We start from the raw sequence: 25692 nt of genomic DNA, 5'->3' as shown, positions 1-25692 counted from the left end.
TGACTAATGATTCATGGAATGCAAACAATAAGCAGGAAGAGATTTCACTGAGAGAGTCAGGAAGAAAAACACGATTCCTCTCAATCTCAACACAACGTCGGTATACTCACTACTCTACATTCAGTCATCTTCTGGCTCACACCTCAAGTCATGTCTCAGTACTGAGAAAGTTTCTCTACATTCAGTCATCTTCTGGCTCACACCTCAAGTCATGTCTCAGTACTGAGAGAGTTTCTCTACATTCAGTCATCTTCTGGCTCACACCTCAAGTCATGTCTCAGTACTGAGAGAGTTTCTCTACATTCAGTCATCTTCTGGCTCACACCTCAAGTCATGTCTCAGTACTGAGAGAGTTTCTCTACATTCAGTCATCTTCTGGCTCACACCTCAAGTCATGTCTCAGTACTGAGAAAGTTTCTTCCAGAGGAAGTGGTTTTGACGATGGGCTCAATGTGAGACAGCACAGTTTCCTGAGATAACCAGTCATGACAACTCAGTATTATCCATGATGCAACATTCAGAAGAGCAACGGTGAAAACCGTCAACTGTTAAGAGAAGACAATATCTCCACTACTCTAGACATGGAGTCAATACCTCCACTACTCTAGACATGGAGTCAATATCTCCACTACTCTAGACATGGAGTCAATATCTCCACTACTCTAGACATGGAGTCAATATCTCCACTACTCTAGACATGGAGTCAATATCTCCACTACTCTAGACATGGAGTCAATATCTCCACTACTCTAGACATGGAGTCAATATCTCCACTACTCTAGACATGGAGTCAATATCTCCACTACTCTAGACATGGAGTCAATATCTCCACTACTCTAGACACGGAGTCAATATCTCCACTACTCTAGACACGGAGTCAATATCTCCACTACTCTAGACACGGAGTCAATATCTCCACTACTCTAGACACGGAGTCAATATCTCCACTACTCTAGACACGGAGTCAATATCTCCACTACTCTAGACACGGAGTCAATATCTCCACTACTCTAGACACGGAGTCAATATCTCCACTACTCTAGACACGGAGTCAATATCTCCACTACTCTAGACACGGAGTCAATATCTCCACTACTCTAGACACGGAGTCAATATCTCCACTACTCTAGACATGGAGTCAATAGCTCCACTACTCTAGACATGGAGTCAATAGCTCCACTACTCTAGACATGGAGTCAATAGCTCCACTACTCTAGACATGGAGTCAATAGCTCCACTACTCTAGACATGGAGTCAATATCTCCACTACTCTAGACATGGAGTCAATACCTCCACTACTCTAGACATGGAGTCAATACCTCCACTACTCTAGACATGGAGTCAATATCTCCACTACTCTAGACATGGAGTCAATATCTACACTATATCTCCACTACTCTAGACATGGAGTCAATATCTCCACTACTCTAGACATGGAGTCAATATCTCCACTACTCTAGACATGGAGTCAATAGCTCCACTACTCTAGACATGGAGTCAATAGCTCCACTACTCTAGACATGGAGTCAATATCTCCACTACTCTAGACATGGAGTCAATACCTCCACTACTCTAGACATGGAGTCAATACCTCCACTACTCTAGACATGGAGTCAATAGCTCCACTACTCTAGACATGGAGTCAATATCTCCACTACTCTAGACATGGAGTCAATACCTCCACTACTCTAGACATGGAGTCAATACCTCCACTACTCTAGACATGGAGTCAATATCTCCACTACTCTAGACATGGAGTCAATATCTACACTATATCTCCACTACTCTAGACATGGAGTCAATATCTCCACTACTCTAGACATGGAGTCAATATCTCCACTACTCTAGACATGGAGTCAATAGCTCCACTACTCTAGACATGGAGTCAATAGCTCCACTACTCTAGACATGGAGTCAATATCTCCACTACTCTAGACATGGAGTCAATACCTCCACTACTCTAGACATGGAGTCAATACCTCCACTACTCTAGACATGGAGTCAATATCTCCACTACTCTAGACATGGAGTCAATATCTACACTATATCTCCACTACTCTAGACATGGAGTCAATATCTCCACTACTCTAGACATGGAGTCAATATCACCACTACTCTAGACATGGAGTCAATATCTCCACTACTCTAGACACGGAGTCAATATCTCCACTACTCTAGACATGGAGTCAATATCTCCACTACTCTAGACATGGAGTCAATATCTCCACTACTCTCCACTACTCTAGACATGGAGTCAATATCTCCACTACTCTAGACACGGAGTCAATATCTCCACTACTCTAGACATGGAGTCAATACCTCCACTACTCTAGACACGGAGTCAATACCTCCACTACTCTAGACATGGAGTCAATATCTCCACTACTCTAGACACGGGGTCAATATCTCCACTACTCTAGACATGGAGTCAATACCTCCACTACTCTAGACATGGAGTCAATATCTCCACTACTCTAGACATGGAGTCAATATCTCCACTACTCTAGACATGGAGTCAATATCTCCACTACTCTAGACATGGAGTCAATATCTCCACTACTCTAGACATGGAGTCAATATCTCCACTACTCTAGACATGGAGTCAATATCTCCACTACTCTAGACACGGAGTCAATATCTCCACTACTCTAGACACGGAGTCAATATCTCCACTACTCTAGACACGGAGTCAATATCTCCACTACTCTAGACACGGAGTCAATATCTCCACTACTCTAGACACGGAGTCAATATCTCCACTACTCTAGACACGGAGTCAATATCTCCACTACTCTAGACACGGAGTCAATATCTCCACTACTCTAGACACGGAGTCAATATCTCCACTACTCTAGACACGGAGTCAATAGCTCCACTACTCTAGACACGGAGTCAATAGCTCCACTACTCTAGACATGGAGTCAATAGCTCCACTACTCTAGACATGGAGTCAATAGCTCCACTACTCTAGACATGGAGTCAATAGCTCCACTACTCTAGACATGGAGTCAATATCTCCACTACTCTAGACATGGAGTCAATACCTCCACTACTCTAGACATGGAGTCAATACCTCCACTACTCTAGACATGGAGTCAATATCTCCACTACTCTAGACATGGAGTCAATATCTACACTATATCTCCACTACTCTAGACATGGAGTCAATATCTCCACTACTCTAGACATGGAGTCAATATCTCCACTACTCTAGACATGGAGTCAATAGCTCCACTACTCTAGACATGGAGTCAATAGCTCCACTACTCTAGACATGGAGTCAATATCTCCACTACTCTAGACATGGAGTCAATACCTCCACTACTCTAGACATGGAGTCAATACCTCCACTACTCTAGACATGGAGTCAATATCTCCACTACTCTAGACATGGAGTCAATATCTACACTATATCTCCACTACTCTAGACATGGAGTCAATATCTCCACTACTCTAGACATGGAGTCAATATCACCACTACTCTAGACATGGAGTCAATATCTCCACTACTCTAGACACGGAGTCAATATCTCCACTACTCTAGACATGGAGTCAATATCTCCACTACTCTAGACATGGAGTCAATATCTCCACTACTCTCCACTACTCTAGACATGGAGTCAATATCTCCACTACTCTAGACATGGAGTCAATATCTCCACTACTCTAGACATGGAGTCAATATCTCCACTACTCTTCACTACCCTAGACATGGAGTCAATATCTCCACTACTCTAGACATGGAGTCAATATCTCCACTACTCTAGACATGGAGTCAATATCTCCACTACTCTAGACATGGAGTCAATATCTCCACTACTCTAGACATGGAGTCAATATCTCCACTACTCTAGACATGGAGTCAATATCTCCACTACTCTAGACATGGAGTCAATACCTCCACTACTCTAGACATGGAGTCAATACCTCCACTACTCTAGACATGGAGTCAATATCTCCACTACTCTAGACACGGAGTCAATATCTCCACTACTCTAGACATGGAGTCAATACCTCCACTACTCTAGACACGGAGTCAATACCTCCACTACTCTAGACATGGAGTCAATATCTCCACTACTCTAGACACGGGGTCAATATCTCCACTACTCTAGACATGGAGTCAATACCTCCACTACTCTAGACATGGAGTCAATATCTCCACTACTCTAGACACGGAGTCAATATCTCCACTACTCTAGACATGGAGTCAATACCTCCACTACTATAGACATGGAGTCAATACCTCCACTACTCTAGACATGGAGTCAATATCTCCACTACTCTCCACTACTCTAGACATGGAGTCAATATCTCCACTACTCTAGACATGGAGTCAATATCTCCACTACTCTAGACATGGAGTCAATATCTACACTACTCTAGACATGGAGTCAATATCTACACTACTCTAGACATGGAGTCAATATCTCCACTACTCTAGACATGGAGTCAATATCTCCACTACTCTAGACATGTAGTCAATATCTCAACTACTCTAGACATGGAGTCAATATCTCCACTACTCTAGACGGAGTCAATATCTCCACTACTCTAGACATGGAGTCAATACCTCCACTACTCTAGACACGGAGTCAATATCTCCACTACTCTAGACATGGAGTCAATACCTCCACTACTCTAGACACGGAGTCAATATCTCCACTACTCTAGACATGGAGTCAATACCTCCACTACTCTAGACATGGAGTCAATACCTCCACTACTCTAGACATGGAGTCAATATCTCCACTACTCTAGACACGGAGTCAATATCTCCACTACTCTAGACATGGAGTCAATACCTCCACTACTCTAGACATGGAGTCAATATCTCCACTACTCTAGACATGGAGTCAATACCTCCACTACTCTAGACATGGAGTCAATATCTCCACTACTCTAGACACGGAGTCAATATCTCCACTACTCTAGACATGGAGTCAATACCTCCACTACTATAGACATGGAGTCAATACCTCCACTACTCTAGACATGGAGTCAATATCTCCACTACTCTAGACATGGAGTCAATACCTCCACTACTCTAGACATGGAGTCAATATCTCCACTACTCTAGACATGGAGTCAATATCTCCACTACTCTAGACATGGAGTCAATATCTCCACTACTCTAGACACGGAGTCAATATCTCCACTACTCTAGACATGGAGTCAATACCTCCACTACTATAGACATGGAGTCAATACCTCCACTACTCTAGACATGGAGTCAATATCTCCACTACTCTCCACTACTCTAGACATGGAGTCAATATCTCCACTACTCTAGACATGGAGTCAATATCTACACTACTCTAGACATGGAGTCAATATCTCCACTACTCTAGACATGTAGTCAATATCTCAACTACTCTAGACATGGAGTCAATATCTCCACTACTCTAGACATGGAGTCAATATCTCCACTACTCTAGACATGGAGTCAATATCTCCACTACTCTAGACATGGAGTCAATATCTCCACTACTCTAGACATGGAGTCAATACCTCCACTACTCTAGACACGGAGTCAATATCTCCACTACTCTAGACATGGAGTCAATACCTCCACTACTCTAGACATGGAGTCAATACCTCCACTACTCTAGACACGGAGTCAATATCTCCACTACTCTAGACATGGAGTCAATACCTCCACTACTCTAGACATGGAGTCAATATCTCCACTACTCTAGACATGGAGTCAATATCTCCACTACTCTAGACACGGAGTCAATATCTCCACTACTCTAGACATGGAGTCAATACCTCCACTACTCTAGACATGGAGTCAATATCTCCACTACTCTAGACATGGAGTCAATACCTCCACTACTCTAGACACGGAGTCAATATCTCCACTACTCTAGACACGGAGTCAATATCTCCACTACTCTAGACACGGAGTCAATATCTCCACTACTCTAGACATGGAGTCAATACCTCCACTACTCTAGACATGGAGTCAATATCTCCACTACTCTCCACTACTCTAGACATGGAGTCAATATCTCCACTACTCTAGACATGGAGTCAATATCTCCACTACTCTAGACATGGAGTCAATATCTCCACTACTCTAGACATGGAGTCAATATCTACACTACTCTAGACATGGAGTCAATATCTCCACTACTCTAGACATGTAGTCAATATCTCCACTACTCTAGACATGTAGTCAATATCTCCACTACTCTAGACATGTGGTCAATATCTCCACTACTCTAGACATGTAGTCAATATCTCAACTACTCTAGACATGGAGTCAATATCTCCACTACTCTAGACGGAGTCAATATCTCCACTACTCTAGACATGGAGTCAATACCTCCACTACTCTAGACATGGAGTCAATACCTCCACTACTCTAGACACGGAGTCAATATCTCCACTACTCTAGACATGGAGTCAATACCTCCACTACTCTAGACATGGAGTCAATATCTCCACTACTCTAGACACGGAGTCAATATCTCCACTACTCTAGACATGGAGTCAATACCTCCACTACTCTAGACACGGAGTCAATATCTCCACTACTCTAGACATTTGTATTTTTGTTCCGTGTACAAGGCACGACTTCCACCATCCGAAAAAGCTTAGTAGTACCATTAACACTATGCCTTCTCAATGCAGTCGCTGTAGTCGTGTTATAAAGGAGAACTATCGCCTTATGGTGAGGATAGACGTGTTGCAAGCCCAGCTTCAGATGCAATCGTTATGTAAGGGTGATTTCAGTGTAGGGAAGGATGAAACTGCGTCTGTGCCACCAGTAAGTACAGATAGTAACGTTAGTATAAATCCCCCTCGCACGGTCCCCGCAGCCGGACAACTTTCTCATGGCTTCTGGAAGGAAACGCTGTAGGAATGCTCAACCGGTGTCGCTCATTCAGCCGACAGAAACTTTCAACCGGTTCTCCCCGTTAAGCAACGAGTCTGAGACCGAGCCATCTCAGGTCTCTCCTCCTCCCGTTACGGGGTCTGAGGCCGATCCTTCTCTGGCCTCTACTCCACCCGTTACGGGGTCTGATGCTGAGCCTTCTCTGGTCTCTACTCCTCCCGTTACGGGGTCTGAGCCTTCTCTGGTCTCTCCTCCTCCCGTTATAGGGTCTGAGGCTGAGCCTTCTCTGGTCTCTACTCCTCCCGTTACGGGGTCTGAGCCTTCTCTGGTCTCTCCTCCTCCCGTTACGGGGTCAGAGGCTGAGCCTTCTCTACTCCTCCCGTTATGGGGTGTGAGGCTGAGCCATCTCTGGTCTCTGCTCCTCCCGTTAAGGGGTCTGAGACGCCGAAGCCTCTCACCATTATCTCTGACAAATTGAACACCCTAGTCATTGGCGACTCCATTACCTGCAGTATTAGACTTAAAACTAATCATTCAACGATCATACACTGTTTACCAGGGGGCAGGGCTACCGACGTTAAGGCTAATCTAAAGACGGTGCTGGCTAAAGCTAAAATTGGCGAGTGTAGAGAGTATAGAGATATTGTTATCCACGTCGGCACCAACGATGTTAGGGTGAAACAGCCAGAGGTCACAAAGCGCAACATAGCTCAGTGTGTAAATCAGCTAGAAAGATGTGTCGGCATCGAGTAACAATCTTTGGCCCCCACAAACAGGACCAAGCCTGGCCTGTTGAGGAGTGACGGACTCCATCCTAGCTGGAGGGGTGCTCTCATCTTATCTACGAACATAGACAGGGCTCTAACTCCTATAGCTCCACAATGAAATAGGGTGCAGGCCAGGCAGCAGGCTGTTAGCCAGCCTGCCAGCTTAGTGGAGTCTGCCACTAGCATAGTCAGTGTAGTCAGCTCAGCTTTCCCCATTGAGACGGTGTCTGTGCCTCGATCTAGGTTGGGCAAAATTAAACATGTCCGTGTTCGCCTTAGCTATCTCACTGGAATAAAGACCTCCTCCATTCCTGCCATTATTGAAAGAGATCGTGATACCTCACATCTCAAAATAGGGTTACTTAATGTTAGATCCCTCACTTCCAAGGCAGTTATAGTCAATGAACATAATCTTGATGTGATTGGCCTGATTGAAACATGGCTTAAGCCTGATGAATTTACTGTGTTAAATGAGGCGTCTCCTGGTTACACTAGTGACTACATCCCCTATATATTTTTTTAATTTTTATGACTGCGGTTTTAATTTTTTTGAGCTTCTAGGCATGAAATCTATGCAGCCTACTCAATCACTTTTTATAGCTACTGTTTACAGGCCTCCTGGGCCCTATACAGCATTCCTCACTGAGTTCCCTGGATTCCTATCGGACCTTGTAGTCATGGCAGATAATATTCACATTTTTGGTGACTTCAATATTTACATGGAATCATACTTGATTCCAACCTCTCTTTTAAAAAGCATGTGAAAAAGGTCATTCAAATAACCAAATTCAACCTAGCTAATTTCCGATTTATACGAAATTGTTTGACCACAGAGGTAGCAAGACTGTACTTCAAATCGATGATACTCCCCCACTTAACATACTGCTTGACTAGTTGAGCCCAAGCTTGCTATACAACATTAAAACCTATTCAGTCTGTCTACAAACAGGCTCTCAAAGTGCTCGATAGGAAGCCCAATAGCCATCATCACTGTTACATCCTCAGAAAGCAGGAGCTCCTGAGTTGGGAAAATCTGGTGCAATACACCGACGCATGTCTTGTATTCAAGATCCTAAATGGCCTAGCTCCCCCTCCACTCAGTATTTTTGTTAAACAGAAAATCCAAACATATGGCAGCAGATCCACAAGGTCTGCCATGAGAGGTGACTGTATAGTTCCCTTAAGGAAAAGCACCTTTAGTAAATCCGCTTTCTCTGTGAGAGCGTCCCATGTCTGGAATACACTGCCATCAGACACACATAACTGCACCACATATCACACTTTCACAAAATGCATGAAGACATGGCTAAAGGTCAATCAGATTTGTGAACATAATCCCTAGCTGTGTATTGCCGCTTTCCAAGTTGTCTATTGTCTGTAGCTTGTGAGGTGTGGAAACATTTTGTTGTTTTTATGGATTTTGTCTTGTTGCTTTTTGTTCTATGTTGCTCTGTCTGTATGCTATGTCTTGTTTGTCCTATGTTACTCTGCGTGTGCTCACTGTTCTATGATTGTTTATATTGTAATTGTTTTTAATAACCTGCCCAGGGACTGTGGTTGAAAATTAGCCGGCTGGCTAAAACCGGCACTTTTACTGAAACGTTGATTAATGTGCACTGTCCCTGTAAAAATAAAATAAACTCAAACTCAAACATGGAAAAGTCCACAGACCCACTCCAAAAGGCTTACCACAGAGGTCTCTAATGACCAGGTGTTATGTGTTATGAAGTATAATAACAGTGTTACCACAGCGGTCTCCAATGACCAGGTTTGATGTGTTATGAAGTGTTATGAAGTACAATAACAGTGTTACCACAGAGGTCTCCAATGACCAGGTTTGATGTGTTATGAAGTGTTATGAAGTACAATAACAGTGTTACCACAGAGGTCTCCAATGACCAGGTTTGATGTGTTATGAAGTGTTATGAAGTACAATAACAGTGTTACCACAGAGGTCTCCAATGACCAGGTTTGATGTGTTATGAAGTGTTATGAAGTGTAATAACAGTGTTACCACAGCGGTCTCTGATGACCAGGTTTGATGTTTATGAAGTGTTATGAAGTGTAATAACAGTGTTACCACAGCGGTCTCTGATGACCAGGTTGCGTCCCTCCTTCAGATTGATAGAGAGGAGGTAGGACCTCTGGGACTCTCTGGTGCTGCCTGATACACTCAGCATCTCAGTAGGACTCCCCATCTCAAACTGTTGGAGTACATAGACGAAGGGTCACTTTATATTTATACATTCATTAGTCCTGGATTCTCCAGAATAAACCACAGCTGGGTAGACTTCCATACAAACAGTGAACTGACCAAAATAACGGAAACACTGGAGCAAATGAGGGATACAAAGTATATTGAAAGCAGTTATCACAGGTGTGATTCAAGCAATTAACACATCCCATCATGCTTAGGGTCATGTAGAAAACGTCCAGCCCAATATTTTGGCTTCCATGGCTACAAGAAGAGATCTCCGTGACTTTGAAAGAGGGGTCTCAAAGGAACACAGGGGGGTTAAAGGATGTTTGTGTCTCAGTCACGAGATCTCAACCCAGTTGAACATTTATGGGAGATTCAGGAGAGGCGCCTGAGACAGCGTTTTCTACCACCATCAACAAAACAACAAATTATGGAATTTATTATGGAAGAATGGTGTCGCATCCCTCCAATAGAGTTCCAGACACTTGTAGAACCTACACTCGTAGAGAAGAGAGTTCCAAAAGGGTTTCCCCACAGGAGAACCCTTTTTGGTTCCAGGAAGAACCCTTTTAGGTTTCAGGTAGAACCCTTTTAGGTTTCAGGTAGAACCCTTTTAGGTTCCAGGGAGAACCCTTTTAGGTTCCAGGAAGAACCCTTTTAGGTTCCAGGAAGAACCCTTTTAGGTTCCAGGTAGAACCCTTTTTGGTTTCAGGTAGAACCCTCTGTATAAAAGGTTCTACATGGAACCCAAAAGGGTTCTACCTGGAACAAAAAGGGTTCTACCTGCAACCTTCAAGGGTTCTTCAAAGAGTTCTCCAATGGGGACAGCCGAAGAACCCTCGACGGTTCTACATAGCACCTTTTACTAAGAGTGATGACAAGGCGTATTGAAACTGTTCTGGCTCGTGGCCCTACTGAGACACTTTATGTTGCTACACTATACGTACCAAAGTATGTGGGCACCCCTTCAAATTAGTGGGTTAGAGCCAGTTACTGACCCCATCCAGACAAGACCAGTCCAGCTCAGAGCTCTAACCCTCTAACCCTGTCCAGACCAGTCCAGCTCAGAGCTCTATCCCTCTAACCCTGACCCTGTCCAGACCAGACCAGCTCAGAGCTCTAACTCTATAACCCTGACCTGACCAGCTCAGAGCTCTACCTCTATAACCCTGACCTGACCAGACCAGCTCAGAGCTACCTCTATAACCCTGACCAGACCAGAGTTCTAACTCTATAACCCTGACCAGACCAGAGCTCTAACCTTCTATCCCTCTAACCTTGACCCTGTCCAGACCAGACCAGCTCAGAGCTCTAAATCTATAACCCTGTCCAGACCAGCTCAGAGCTCTAACTCTATAACCCTGACCAGACCAGCTCAGAGCTCTAACTCTATAACCCTGACCAGACCAGAGCTCTAACTCTATAACCCTGACCAGACCAGCTCAGAGCTCTAACTCTATAACCCTGACCAGACCAGCTCAGAGCTCTAACTCTATAACCCAGACCAGTCCAGAGCTCTAACGCTATAACCCTGACCAGACCAGCTCAGAGCTCTAACTCTATATCCCAGACCAGTCCAGCTCAGAGCTCTAACCCTCTAACTCTATAACCCTGTCCAGACCAGCTCAGAGCTCTAACTCTATAACCCTGACCAGACCAGCTCAGAGCTCTAACTCGTCCATCTGGGACGCAGTGTTAGACCTCTGTGGTACAGTGTCCATTAGGGACCAGGAGTTAGACTGCTGTGGTACAGTGTCCATTAGGGACCAGGCGGTGCTGTGATACAGTGTCCATTAGGGACCAGGCGGTGCTGTGATACAGTGTCCATTAGGGACCAGGCGTTAGACTGCTGTGGTACAGTGTCCATTAGGGACCAGGCGGTGCTGTGGTACAGTGTCCATTAGGGACCAGGCGGTGCTGTGGTACAGTGTCCATTAGGGACCAGGAGGTAGACTGCTGTGATTTAGAACTTACACTGTTGTTCTCCGTGTCTTGTGATGTTTGGGTCTCAAGGTCATGGCTGTCACCGTTCTGCTGTTGAGACAGACATGTTCATTCCATTAACAAACACAACAGTCATAACCCACAAGATACAGTATTATCCTGTAATACCATGATGTTACCAGAAACAAAACCTGAAAGAAACAATGACAGTAAGATTTTCAGATCAAGTCCATGTAACATGTTGGAAGTACATCTATACAGATGTAGGAACTTTGACCTATATTGCAAGAGAAAAATAATCCTGCAGCAACAGGATTTGAAAGTTTAGTCGATAATGTTGCTTGATCGGTGGTTAGGCTATTAGCTGGCCGGAAGTAGGCTAGATGAAAAGTGCAATGCTGTTAATATAATCATGTGTTCATGTGGGGGTTTCAGTTCATTTACGTAGACCATCAAGCTCATCTGCATCTCCTGCCATGCAGGAAAATGTCCAGCAACAAAAACGAGTGATCAAATGACGATCCTAAACCTGTAAACTATAGCCGGTGCTTGTCAGCCAGTCTCTTGTGTTTCCTGTCCTGGATTATACTCTCTCCGTGTCCATGTAGTTATGAAACATTCCTCTGCTGCGGGATACAAAGAATGATAAACCACACAACTGGGATTAATGACTTGAACAATTTGACTTCCTTCTTTGTAGCTTATGTCATGACGTGGCCCTTTCTGGGTGTATATCGTGGCTTCCCCCTCAGAGAGAGAGAGAATCTCTCCTACACCCAGGTTCTGTTATCTCAGGCCATACATTCCTGGCGGAGATTCTCTTCCCCTGGTCATGCAGAGAGAGAGAGAGAGAACACAGAGAGAACAAGGGATTTCACTGGACCAAACTCCTAAATCCCCCAAAATGGGAGTTTTAAACAATATGTCCACCTTTGAGAGTGTGGGATGCTCCGTGGACACTTAAGAGACGGTTATGACGAGTGTTTCATTTGGTGACCTCATGGAGGACAGGAAACACACAGAACTAAATCTCTGAATGTGTACATTTTTCAATTATGAGGGTTTGCATCTAATTCTTGTATAAAATGAATGAGTAAAGATTAAACTATTTGTGAAATGTTGTAATGTGATGTTAACCTTTAATTTTGAGAGAATTTTATTCTCTGTAAAGTTGAACTAGTCAGCGGCCACGCCCCCGTGAGATTGAACTAGTCAGCGGCCACGCCCCCGTGAGATTTAACTAGTCATTGGCCACGCCCCCGTGAGATTTAACTAGTCAGCGGCCACGCCCCCGTGAGCGCAGATATGATCTGGCATCATGGAACCGCCCTTTTCTATTGTTACGAATAAAACCCCCTCCTGAGGAAATCCTCTTCAGACTGTTACGAATAAAAAAACCCTCCTGAGGAAAGCCTCTTCAGACTGAACAAACCCACAGCAGGAGCTGTGATCGTGAATAGTGACAACTGCTGAAACATCTATCCTAAGAACAATGGACGCCTGACGTACCCATTACAACAGACACTATCAGGAGCCGCCGGTCGACCTACAACCACTCTCTGATGAACTGACTCTCCAGCAGACGGACCGACGATTCCAACAGAGAAGCTCACAACGACATATGGGCGTAAATATAGTGATTGCAATTATTCCTGAATGAGTGAGCTTTCATGTGCAAAGGATTAGCATTTCAATGAATATAATGATCACCTGTGTGTAGTGATCCCTTCTGTCTTTCCCGCTCCTTTCTCAGTCCACACCCACTTCCCTTTGTCCACCAAGCCGTCATATCGGCTCAGCCCACTAGGGAATCTTCCCTATCATTGTTAGTAACCATATCTACTGTTTGTGGGTTTATGTATTTCTGTGATTATTTAGTTAGTTAGTAAATAAATGATTAAGCCAAATGGTGTATGGATGATTCATGGTTAAGGCTGGGTTCGTGCAGATAAACAACAATTCTACAATGTTTGAAATGAGACTAACTTGAGGTAAAGAATAATTCATTAATAGAAGACTAATTGATCAGATATTAAAATATCTGAGTTATATTCGGAAAATTATAACTTTGTAATCTGAAGATTTTCCATGGTGCCCCGAATTCCTAGTTAATTAAATGAACATGATTATTTTAATCACGTAATAATAATTACAGAGAAGTGATTTGATGAAATAAGTCTTCACCTTTAATGATGCCAAAGACACAAAACTGACAAACTACTGCGGCTGTACTGTAAGACTAAAACACAGCGCCGCTGTACTGTTAGACTAAAACACAGACTACTGCTGCTGTACTGACTACTACTACTACTATAGTGTTCAATACACATCAGATTACTACTACTACAGTGTTCAATACACATCAGATTACTACTACTATAGTGTTCAATACACATCACATTACTACTACTACTACTACTACTACTACTACTACTACTACTACTACTACTACTACTACAGTGTTCAATACACATCAGATTACTACTACTACTACTACTACTACTACAACAGTGTTCAATACACATCCGATTACTACTACTACTACTACCACTACTACTATAGTGTTCAATACACATCCGATTACTACTACTACTACTACTACTACTACTACTACTACTACTACTACTACTACTACTACCACTACTACTATAGTGTTCAATACACATCCGATTACTACTACTACTACTACTACTATAGTGTTCAATACACATCTGATTACTACTACTACTACTACTACTACTACTACTACTACTACTATAATAGTGTTCAATACACATCCGATTACTACTACTACTACTACTACTACTACTACTACTATAGTGTTCAATACACATCCGATTACTACTACTACTACTACTACTACTACTACTACTACTACTACTACTACTACTACTACTACTATAGTATTCCATACACATCAGATGTAGCTTCTAACCATACTGTAACACACCCAGTACAGAACTAACTAATGATTTACTGCTTTAAATATTTGGTTAGTGTTGTTGAACACTGGTTTAACCAAACAAACATTAGGGTGTGTGTTTAAGATAACCTTGCAGATCTTTAGTGGGCTGGGATAGATTTGGACTGTTTGTTTTTACCTCGGCCCCACCCAGAGGTCATTAGTCTGCCTTCCCTGTGGCTCAGTTGGTAGAGCATGGTGTTGTGGGTTCGATAGATTTGGACTGTTTGTTTTGACCTTGGTCCCACCCAGAGGTCATCAGTTGTTTAGTTTTTTTAAAACTCAAGGCTCCTGAACGGACGTCATCACCTTGAGTCTAACAGTCATTCAGACCATGTCTTTTTTCCTCATGACTTTACTCAGACCTTTTCTGTGTCCTTGTGTCTATTCACAACACCAGAACCATGTAAGCTGAGTACCAGTCTGCTTGTGAGATCCTTCCATTCTCCCGAACATGACAAGGAGTTGGAATGATCGCACAAACAGATCTGGGACCAGGCTAAGAATCATGAGGTTAATTCAACAGATCTGGGACCAGGCTACGAATCATGTGTTTAATTCAACAGATCTGGGACCAGGCTAAGAAGCATGTGGTTAATTCAACAGATCTGGGACCAGGCTACGAATCATGTGTTTAATTCAACAGATCTGGGACCAGGCTAAGAAGCATGTGGTTAATTCAACAGATCTGGGACCAGGCTACGAATCATGAGGTTAATTCAACAGATCTGGGACCAGGCTACGAATCATGTGGTTAATTCAACAGATCTGGGACCAGGCTATGAATCATGAGGTTAATTCAACAGATCTGGGACCAGGCAAAGAATCATGTGGTTAATTCTACCAAGGTTTCACAGCACCACAATGCCTACTCCACCCATGCTCTACCAAGGTTTCACAGCACCACAATGCCTACTCCACCCATGCTCTACCAAGGTTTTACAGCACCACAATGCCTACTCCACCCATGCTCTACCAAGGGTTTCACAGCACCACAATGCCTACTCCACCCATGCTCTACCAAGGTTTCACAGCACCACAATGCCTACTCCACCCATGCTCTACCAAGGTTTCACAGCACCACAATGCCTACTCCACCCATGCTCTACCAAGGTTTTACAGCACCACAATGCCTACTCCACCCATGCTCTACCAAGGTTTCACAGCACCACAATGCCTACTCCACCCATGCTCTACCAAGGTTTAACAGCACCACGATGCCTACTCCACCCATGCTCTACCAAGGTTTTACAGCACCACAATGCCTACTCCACCCATGCTCTACCAAGGGTTTCACAGCACCACAATGCCTACTCCACCCATGCTCTACCAAGGTTTTACAGCACCACAATGCCTACTCCACCCATGCTCTACCAAGGTTTTACAGCACCACAATGCCTACTCCACCCATGCTCTACCAAGGTTTTACAGCACCACCATGCCTACTCCACCCATGCTCTACCAAGGTTTTACAGCACCACCATGCCTACTCCACCCATGCTCTACCAAGGTTTTACAGCACACAGCTTGGACGACAGTAGCTGTGTTGGTCTATTGTACTTCCAACAATGTGTATGCAGGTTTCTTAGGATTCAAACCTTCTCAAACAGCCTAATTCATACTGTTAGAGGAGGCACTCCACAATAATGGGATTTGTGCAGCAATACAAGTTAAAGTATTTGATTCTTCACCCACCACACTAATCCAATTCCATTACTTTTACAAAAACATTTTTAATTACAAGAAAACAAGCTTAGTTTTTATGCCATTACTAAGCGGTCAGACTTTAACTTGGCCCACCACCTTCCCGAGATTCTTCACTGTTGCTTGGTCGATTTCCTTCTTCGACAGGTTAACTGTCAAGCTGGCAGACACAAAACGCTTGAACAGACTCCTAATGTTCTGAAGGTGTTCTGGCCAGATGGTACTAAATATCGTCCAAATATGCCTTCGCATTTTCCAGACCATGTAGCATAATGTGCCAAGGCAGCAGCTACTCTTCCTGGGGTTTATTATGGATCCCCATTAGTTCCTGTCAAGGCAGCAGCTACTCTTCCTGGGGTTTATCATGGATCCCCATTAGTTCCTGCCAAGGCAGCAGCTACTCTTCCTGGGGTTTATTATGGATCCCCATTAGTTCCTACCAAGGCAACAGCTACTCTTCCTGGGGTTTATTATGGATCCCCATTAGTTCCTGCCAAGGCAGCAGCTGCTCTTCCTGGGGTTTATTATGGATCCCCATTAGTTCCTGTCAAGGCAGCAGCTACTCTTCCTGGGGTTTATTATGGATCCCCATTAGTTCCTGCCAAGGCAGCAGCTACTCTTCCTGGGGTTTATTAAGGATCCCCATTAGCTCCTGCCAAGGCAGCAGCTACTCTTCCTGGGGTTTATTATGGATCCCCATTAGTTCCTGCCAAGGCAGCAGCTACTCTTCCTGGGGTTTATTATGGATCCCCATTAGTTCCTGCCAAGGCAGCAGCTACTCTTCCTGGGGTCCAGCAAAATTAAAGCAGTTTATACAATTTTAAAACATTACAATACATTCACAGATTTCACAACACACTGTGTGCCCTCAGGCCCCTACTCCACCACTGCCACATGGACAACACCCTGTCGTTCTCCACTAACATCAAGGCGGTGACCCAATCCTGTAGGTTCATGCTCTACAACATTCGCAGAGTACGACCCTGCCTCACACAGGAAGCGGCGCAGGTCCTAATCCAGGCACTTGTCATCTCCCGTCTGGATTACTGCAACTCGCTGTTGGCTGGGCTCCCTGCCTGTGCCATTAAACCCCTACAACTCATCCAGAACGCCGCAGCCCGTCTGGTGTTCAACCTTCCCAAGTTCTCTCACGTCACCCCGCTCCTCCGCTCTCTCCACTGGCTTCCAGTTGAAGCTCGCATCTGCTACAAGTCCATGGTGCTTGCCTACGGAGCTGTGAGGGGAACGGCACCTCCGTACCTTCAGGCTCTGATCAGGCCCTACACCCAAACAAGGGCACTGCGCTCATCCACCTCTGGCCTGCTCGCCTCCCTACCTCTGAGGAAGCACAGTTCCCGCTCAGCCCAGTCAAAACTGTTCGCTGCTCTGGCACCCCAATGGTGGAACAAGCTCCCTCACGACGCCAGGACAGCGGAGTCAATCACCACCTTCCGGAGACAACTGAAACCCCACCTCTTTAAGGAATACCTGGGATAGGATAAAGTAATCCTTCTAACCCCCCCCCCCCCCAAAAGATTTAGATGCACTATTGTAAAGTGGTTGTTCCACTGGATATCATAAGGTGAATGCACCAATTTGTAAGTCGCTCTGGATAAGAGCGTCTGCTAAATGACTTAAATGTAAATGTAATGTACAGTAGTAAATCCATGTGTGTGTATAGTGCGTATGTTATCGTGTGTGTGTGTGTGTGTCAATGTTTGTGCTGCTTCACAGTCCCTGCTGTTCCATAAGGTGTATTTTGATGTTTTGTAAATCTGATTCTACTGCTGCATCAGTTACTTGATGTGGAATAGAGTTCCATGTAGTCATGGCTCTATGTAGTACTGTGTGCCTCCCATAGTCTGTTCTGGACTTGGGGACTGTGAAGAGACCTCTGGTGGCATGTCTAGTAGGGTATGTATGGATGTCTGAGCTGTGTGCCAGTAGTTTAAACAGACCTCTGGTGGTATGTCTTGTGGGGTATGGATGGGTGTCTGAGCTGTGTGCCAGTAGTTTAAACAGACCTCTGGTGGCATGTCTTGTGGGGTATGGATGGGTGTCCGAGCTGTGTGCCAGTAGTTTAGACAGACCTCTGGTGGTATGTCTTGTGGGGTATGGATGGGTGTCTGAGCTGTGTGCCAGTAGTTTAAACAGACCTCTGGTGGCATGTCTTGTGGGGTATGGATGGGTGTCTGAGCTGTGTGCCAGTAGTTTAGACAGACCTCTGGTGGCATGTCTTGTGGGGTATGGATGGGTGTCTGAGCTGTGTGCCAGTAGTTTAGACAGACAGCTCGGTGCATTCAACATGTCAATACCTCTCATAAATACAAGTAGTGATGAAATCAATCTCTCCTCCACTTTGAGCCAGGAGAGATTGACATGCATATTATTAATATTAGCTCTCTGTGTACATCCAAGGGCCAGTCGTGCTGCCCTGTTCTGAGACAAATGCAATTTTCCTAAGTCCCTCTTTGTGGAACCTGACCACACGACTGAACAGTAGTCCAGGTGTGACAAAACTAGGGCCTGTAGGACCTGCCTTGTTGATAGTGTTGTTAAGAAGGTAGAAACTAGGGCCTGTAGGACCTGCCTTGTTGATAGTGTTGTTAAGAAGGTAGAAACTAGGGCCTGTAGGACCTGCCTTGTTGATAGTGTTGTTAAGAAGGTAGAAACTAGGGCCTGTAGGACCTGCCTTGTTGATAGTGCTGTTAAGAAGGTAGAAACTAGGGCCTGTAGGACCTGCCTTGTTGATAGTGCTGTTAAGAAGGTAGAAACTAGGGCCTGTATGACCTGCCTTGTTGATAGTGTTGTTAAGAAGGTAGAAACTAGGGCCTGTAGGACCTGCCTTGTTGATAGTGCTGTTAAGAAGGTAGAAACTAGGGCCTGTAGGACCTGCCTTGTTGATATTGTTGTTAAGAAGGTAGAAACCAGGGCCTGTAGGACCTGCCTTGTTGATAGTGTTGTTAAGAAGGTAGAAACCAGGGCCTGTAGGACCTGCCTTGTTGATAGTGTTGTTAAGAAGGTAGAAACTAGGGCCTGTAGGACCTGTCTTGTTGATAGTGTTGTTAAGAAGGTAGAAACTAGGGCCTGTAGGACCTGCCTTGTTGATAGTGTTGTTAAAAAGGCAGAGCAGTGCTTTATTATGGACAGACTTCTCCCCATTTTAGCTACTGTTGTATCAATATGTTTTGACCATGACAGTTTATAATCCAGGGTTACTCCAAGCAGTTTAGTCACCTCAACTTGCTAAATGTCCACATTATTTAGAGGTTTAGTGAGTGATTTGTCCCAAATACAATGCTTTTAGTTTTTGAAATATTTAGGGCTAACTTATTCCTTGCCACCCACTCTGAAACTAACTGCAGCTCTTCGTTAAGTGTTGCAGTCATTTCAGTCGCTGTAGTAGCTGACGTGTATTGTGTTGAGTCATCCGCATAGATAGACAAACTGGCTTTACTCAGAGCAGGGGGTGTAAAGCCATAACACATGTGTTCTGGCTTTACTCAGAGCAGGGGGTGTAAAGCCATAACACATGTGTTCTGGCTTTACTCAGAGCAGGGGGTGTAAAGCCATGACACATGTGTTCTGGCTTTACTCAGAGCAGGGGGTGTAAAGCCATGACACATGTGTTCTGGCTTTACTCAGAGCAGGGGGTGTAAAGCCATGACACATGTGTTCTGGCTTTACTCAGAGCAGGGGTGTAAAGCCATGACACATGTGTTCTGGCTTTACTCAGAGCAGGGGGTGTAAAGCCATGACACGTGTTTATCGATCATAGTCTGCTGCTGGAAATGTTAAAAGCAGCACTCAAGTCTAAGAAAACAGCCCCCACAATCTATTTATCATAAATTTCTCTCAGCCAACCATCAGTCATTTGTGTAAGTGCTGTGCTTGTTGAATGTCCTTCCCTATAAGCGTGCTGAAAATCTGTTGTCAATTTGTTTACTGTGAAATAGCATTGTATCTGGTCAAACACCATTTTTTTTAAATAAGTTTACTAAGGGATGGTGACAGGCTGATTGGTTGGCTATTTGAGCCAGTTAAGGGGGCTTTACTATTCTTGGGTAGGTGTAACGTGTACGCTAAGAATCAGGAAGAAAGTACAGGAAGTGAATTTAATAAATAACGGAACATGGAACAAAACAAGAAACACGAGTAGCATACAGACATGAAACACAGGAACAATAACACCTGGGGAATGAACCAATGGGAGTGAAGGATATAGGGGAAGTCATCAGGAAGGGGATGGAGTCCAGGTGAGTGTCGTGAGGCGCAGGTGAGCGTAACGAGCACCGGAGAGGGGGAGCGGGAGTAGACGTGAAAGTAGGGGAATAACTTTAGCTTCCCTCCAGGCCTGAGGGCACATACTCTCTAGTCGGTTTAAATTGAATATATGGTGAATAGGAGTGGCAATATCATCTGCTATTATCCTCAGTCATTTTCCATCCAGGTTGTCAGACCCAGGTGGCTTGCCATTGTCGATAGACAACAATCATTGTTTTCACCTCTTCCACACTGACTTTATGAAACGCTCGTCTTTCATAATTTGGTCAGATCTACTTGGATGTGTAGTGTCAGTGTTTGTTGCTGTCATGTCATCCCTAAATTTGCTAATCTTACCAATGAACATAATCATTAAAGTAGTTGGCAATATCAGTGGGCTTTGTGATGAATGAGCCATCTGATTTAATGAATGAAGGAGCTGAGCTGTGTTTGACCAGATACAATGCTATTTCATGGTAAACAAATTGACAACAGACTTTCAGCATGCTTATAGGGAACAACATTCAACAAGCACAGCACTTACACAAATAACTGATGATTGGCTGAGAGAAATTGATCAATACATGTTGTTGATTTCATTCCTGTTCTGTTTGTAACAACCCTGGTAGGTTGACTGATAACCTGAACCTGGTTCCAGGCACTGGTTACAGTTTAAAGCTTTCTCTTGAGTGGGCAGCTTGATGAAAGCCAGTCAACATTTAAATCACCCAGAAAATATACTTCTATGTTGATATCACATGCATGATCAAGCATTTCACACACTGTTAGCACTTGGTGGTTTATAGCAGCTTCCCACCAGAATGGGCTTTAGGTGAGGCAGATGAACCTGTAGCCATATTACTTCAACACTATTTAACATGAGATCCTCTCTAAGCTTTACAGGAATGTGGTTCTGAATATAAAATGGCCACACCTCCCCCGTTGGCATTTCTGTATTTTCTGTAGATGTTATAACCATGTATTGCTACCACTGAATCATTCAAGGTATTATCTAAGTGAGTTTCAGAGATAGTCAGAATATTAATGTCATCTGTTACTAGCAAGTTATTTATTTCATGAACCTTGTTTCTTAAGCTACATATGTTAATGTGGGTGATTTTTAGCACTTTTCTGTGATGCTTGATTGTTTTTCTTGCTTTACTGGGAAGCTTAGCAGAGGTAGACATGCTCAGGTTATTTATGTTAGTGCAGGGTGAGCTGCACACAGTGGACTTCCTACTATGGCACACCGCCTCAGTTTTAACAGAATAAAACTCTGGTTCATAGGCACATGATTACTGTTTTCAACAGTTGTAGGATCAGCAGAGACATTCATGGCAGTAAGAGGGACAGAAATTAGGTTACTTACATTATGTCTTCCAACGTCCCTGGAATAATGTACATTTGCTGAAGAATTATGATGACTCAGCGAACACAACGGTAGGGATTAACTGAGCTGGGTTTGGGTCATTGATAAGTCTTGTCTCAACGCAGCCTTATAATCCTGTGAAATGATCCGGGAACCCAAATGACTTGGGTGGATCCCATCCTCCTTATATAACACGAGCTTTGTTACCAGACGCTATCAGAGTAGTCAGTAAATGTCCCACCCACAGAGCTGTAATAGTCTGGTAGCCAGTTATGGAGGGTTAGAAGTCTGCTGAAACGTTCAATGCCATGATTTAGGGAGAGCAGAGGGCCAGACATTATGGGGTGTTTGTTGGTGTCAAGTAGAGACCCAATCAGTTCTTTAAAACCCATCTTCAGCTGTTCTGAGCTGCCCTTCATAATGCCCTTCAACCCCACATGAACCATGACAGTATCAGCCCCCAGGTGACTGACTCACAGCCTCAGGAAGCAGCCTGAACTTTGACCCCACATGAACCATGACAGTATCGGCCCCCAGGTGACTGACTCACAGCCTCAGGAAGCAGCCTGGTGTTATCCTGAACTTTGACCCCACATGAACCATGACAGTATCAGCCCCTGGTGACTGACTCACAGCCTCGGGAAGCAGCCTGAACTTTGACCCCACATGAACCATGACAGTATCGGCCCCCAGGTGACTGACTCACAGCCTCAGGAAGCAGCCTGAACTTTGACCCCACATGAACCATGACAGTATCGGCCCCCAGGTGACTGACTCACAGCCATAATACACCATAGTAACACCAGCCATAATACACCATAGTAACACCAGCCATAATACACCATAGTAACACCAGCCATAATACACCATAGTAACACCATACCATAATACACCATAGTAACACCATACCCTAATACACCATAGTAACACCAGCCATAATACACCATAGTAACACCATACCATAATACACCATAGTAACACCATACCATAATACACCATAGTAACACCATACCATAATACACCATAGTAACACCAGCCATAATACACCATAGTAACACCAGCCATAATACACCATAGTAACACCAGCCATAATACACCATAGTAACACCATACCATAATACACCATAGTAACACCAGCCATAATACACCATAGTAACACCAGCCATAATACACCGTAGTAACACCATACCATAATACACCATAGTAACACCAGCCATAATACACCATAGTAACACCAGCCATAATACACCATAGTAACACCAGCCATAATAGACCATAGTATTAACCTGTCTCACGACGGCCATAATACACCATAGTAACACCAGCCATAATACACCATAGTAACACCAGCCATAATACACCATAGTAACACTACACCATAGTAACGCCAGCCATAATACACCATAGTAACACCAGCCATAATACACCATAGTAACACCATACCATAATACACCATAGTAACACCATACCATAATACACCATAGTAATACCAACCATAATACACCATAATAACACCAGCCATTATACACCATAGTAACACCATACCATAATACACCATAGTAACACCATACCATAATACACCATAGTAACACCAGCCATAATACACCATAGTAACACCAGCCATAATACACCATAGTAACACCAGCCATAATACACCATAGTAACACCATACCATAATACACCATAGTAACACCATACCATAATACACCATAGTAACACCAGCCATAATACACCATAGTAACACCAGCCATAATACACCATAGTAACACCATACCATAATACACCATAGTAACACCAGCCATAATACACCATAGTAACACCATACCATAATACACCATAGTAACACCAGCCATAATACACCATAGTAACACCATACCATAATACACCATAGTAACACCAGCCATAATACACCATAGTAACACCAGCCATAATACACCATAGTAACACCATACCATAATACACCATAGTAACACCAGCCATAATACACCATAGTAACACCAGCCATAATACACCATAGTAAGCCGTAAAACTCTATTTACCTGAGTCACATCCTCTGATATCTCCACTGAGGGGATCTCTCTGCCGTGCAGGTCCGTGGGAGTGGTAGTGTGTTCTCTACAGTGTCCCGTGTGGTCCTGCAGCTCCGAATCCCCTGTCCCTGACCCCTGTCCAGCAGAAGCAGCTCTCTGCTCATGGCTCTCCTCTGCTAGGTCCTCCTCCTCATGAGGAGTAGCACTGGGTCCACTACACACCGACTCCTGGGACGTCCAGTCAGCCTGGTCCACCGGAACACTCAGTCTGCTTAGAGAAACGTCGCTCCCAGCACTCCCGGCCGTGTTAACAGTGTGAGAGTTACCACTTCCTCCCTGCCTTCTGTCTACAACAGTCTTAATGGTGGGAGTGTTGGGGCTGCTGTAGGTCTGGTAGTCCTGCTGGGCCAGGGAGGAGGTGGGGGTGATGTCTGGGACAGAGGAACTCATCCTGTGGTTTAAGACATGTTCTGGAGACACCTCAGTCTTACTGGGGCTCTTCCTGCCCCGCCGGATGGTAGAGAGGAAGGGCTGGGCGCGATGCCGCAGGTGGGACAACACACCGGGCTTCTTAGAAGGGGAGTCCATGGTGATGAGGAGGAAGATGAGGAAGAGGAGGAAGAGGGTGTAGATAAACTCTAGATAGACCTCAGAGCACTAACATCCATCACTGAAAGCTGTGAAATAGAGAGACAGAAAAGACACAATTAGACTGAAACTGTGAACTGTAAGTTGGTCATCATTAACACAATGTCACGCCCTGACCTGAGAGCCTTTTTTTATGTCTCTATTTAGGTTTGGTCAGGGTGTGATTTGGGTGGGCATTCTATGTCCTTTTTTCTATGTTTTTGTATTTTTTTGTTTTGGCCTGGTATGGCTCTCAATCAGGGACAGCTGTACGTTGTTGTCGCTGATTGGGAGTCATACTTAGGCAGCCTGTTTTTCCTTTGGGGTTTGTGGGTAGTTAATTTCTGTTTAGTGTTTTGTTATACCTGACAGAACTGTTTGGCTGTCATTTTCTTGTTTTGTTCAAAGTGTCTCGATTAAAATTAAATATGAGCACCCAACACGCTGTGCCTTGGTCTACTTCTTCACACAGCCGTTACGCACAATCACATTATAACTGGTTAGGAGCTAACTACGAAAACTATCCACCGACTGAGACTGGGGAGCATAGAAGAACTTGATTATCAGATGAAAATACATCAAGGTGATGTTTTACAGAAGATCTAGTTCTATGACTGCATTCACCGTCAGATGAAGGTGTTCAGCAGACTAAACCTAACAGACTGTCTTGGCCGTCGTTCATGTGACATCACAGCCGTCTGGCCCCTGGATATTCTTCCTTCCTTTCACATGTTTAACTATACGTGTGTCATCATCCCACTGCTGACAGCAGTCCCAATAGTTCCCCGTTACAGTAGTCAAACTACAAAGACAAAGTACAATAGATGAATCAGTTGACAAGAGATCAACTTAGTATGGTGCTAACCACTACCTCTAGTCTATCACGGCTGTATCCTGCTAACCTGCTAACGTCTAGCCTGATATCACTGCTGTATGCTGCTAACCTGCTAACGTCTAGCCTGATATCATTGCTGTATCCTGC

At 44.2% G+C, this 25692-nt stretch overlaps 1 protein-coding gene across 4 annotated transcripts in view; it reads right to left on the bottom strand.

Moving 5' to 3' along the window:
- LOC115182686 (multiple C2 and transmembrane domain-containing protein 2) overlaps positions 1 to 25692 on the bottom strand; it is a gene marked incomplete at its 3' end in the record, with an annotated part of 72936 nt that overhangs the window by 29351 nt on the left and 17893 nt on the right. For 2 of the 4 annotated variants that reach the window (XM_029744181.1, XM_029744183.1), the window contains 3 exon segments: positions 9692 to 9815; positions 11786 to 11845; positions 24093 to 24760. In XM_029744181.1, coding sequence (XP_029600041.1) covers positions 9692 to 9815; positions 11786 to 11845; positions 24093 to 24671 — 763 coding nt within the window. 4 annotated transcript variants of the gene reach the window in all.

This window comes from Salmo trutta, unplaced genomic scaffold, assembly GCF_901001165.1.
Source record: "Salmo trutta unplaced genomic scaffold, fSalTru1.1, whole genome shotgun sequence".
Lineage (NCBI taxonomy): Eukaryota > Metazoa > Chordata > Actinopteri > Salmoniformes > Salmonidae > Salmo > Salmo trutta.
The sequence above is the reverse complement of the archived record's forward strand: the minus strand, read 5'-3'. Positions and strand labels throughout refer to the sequence as shown.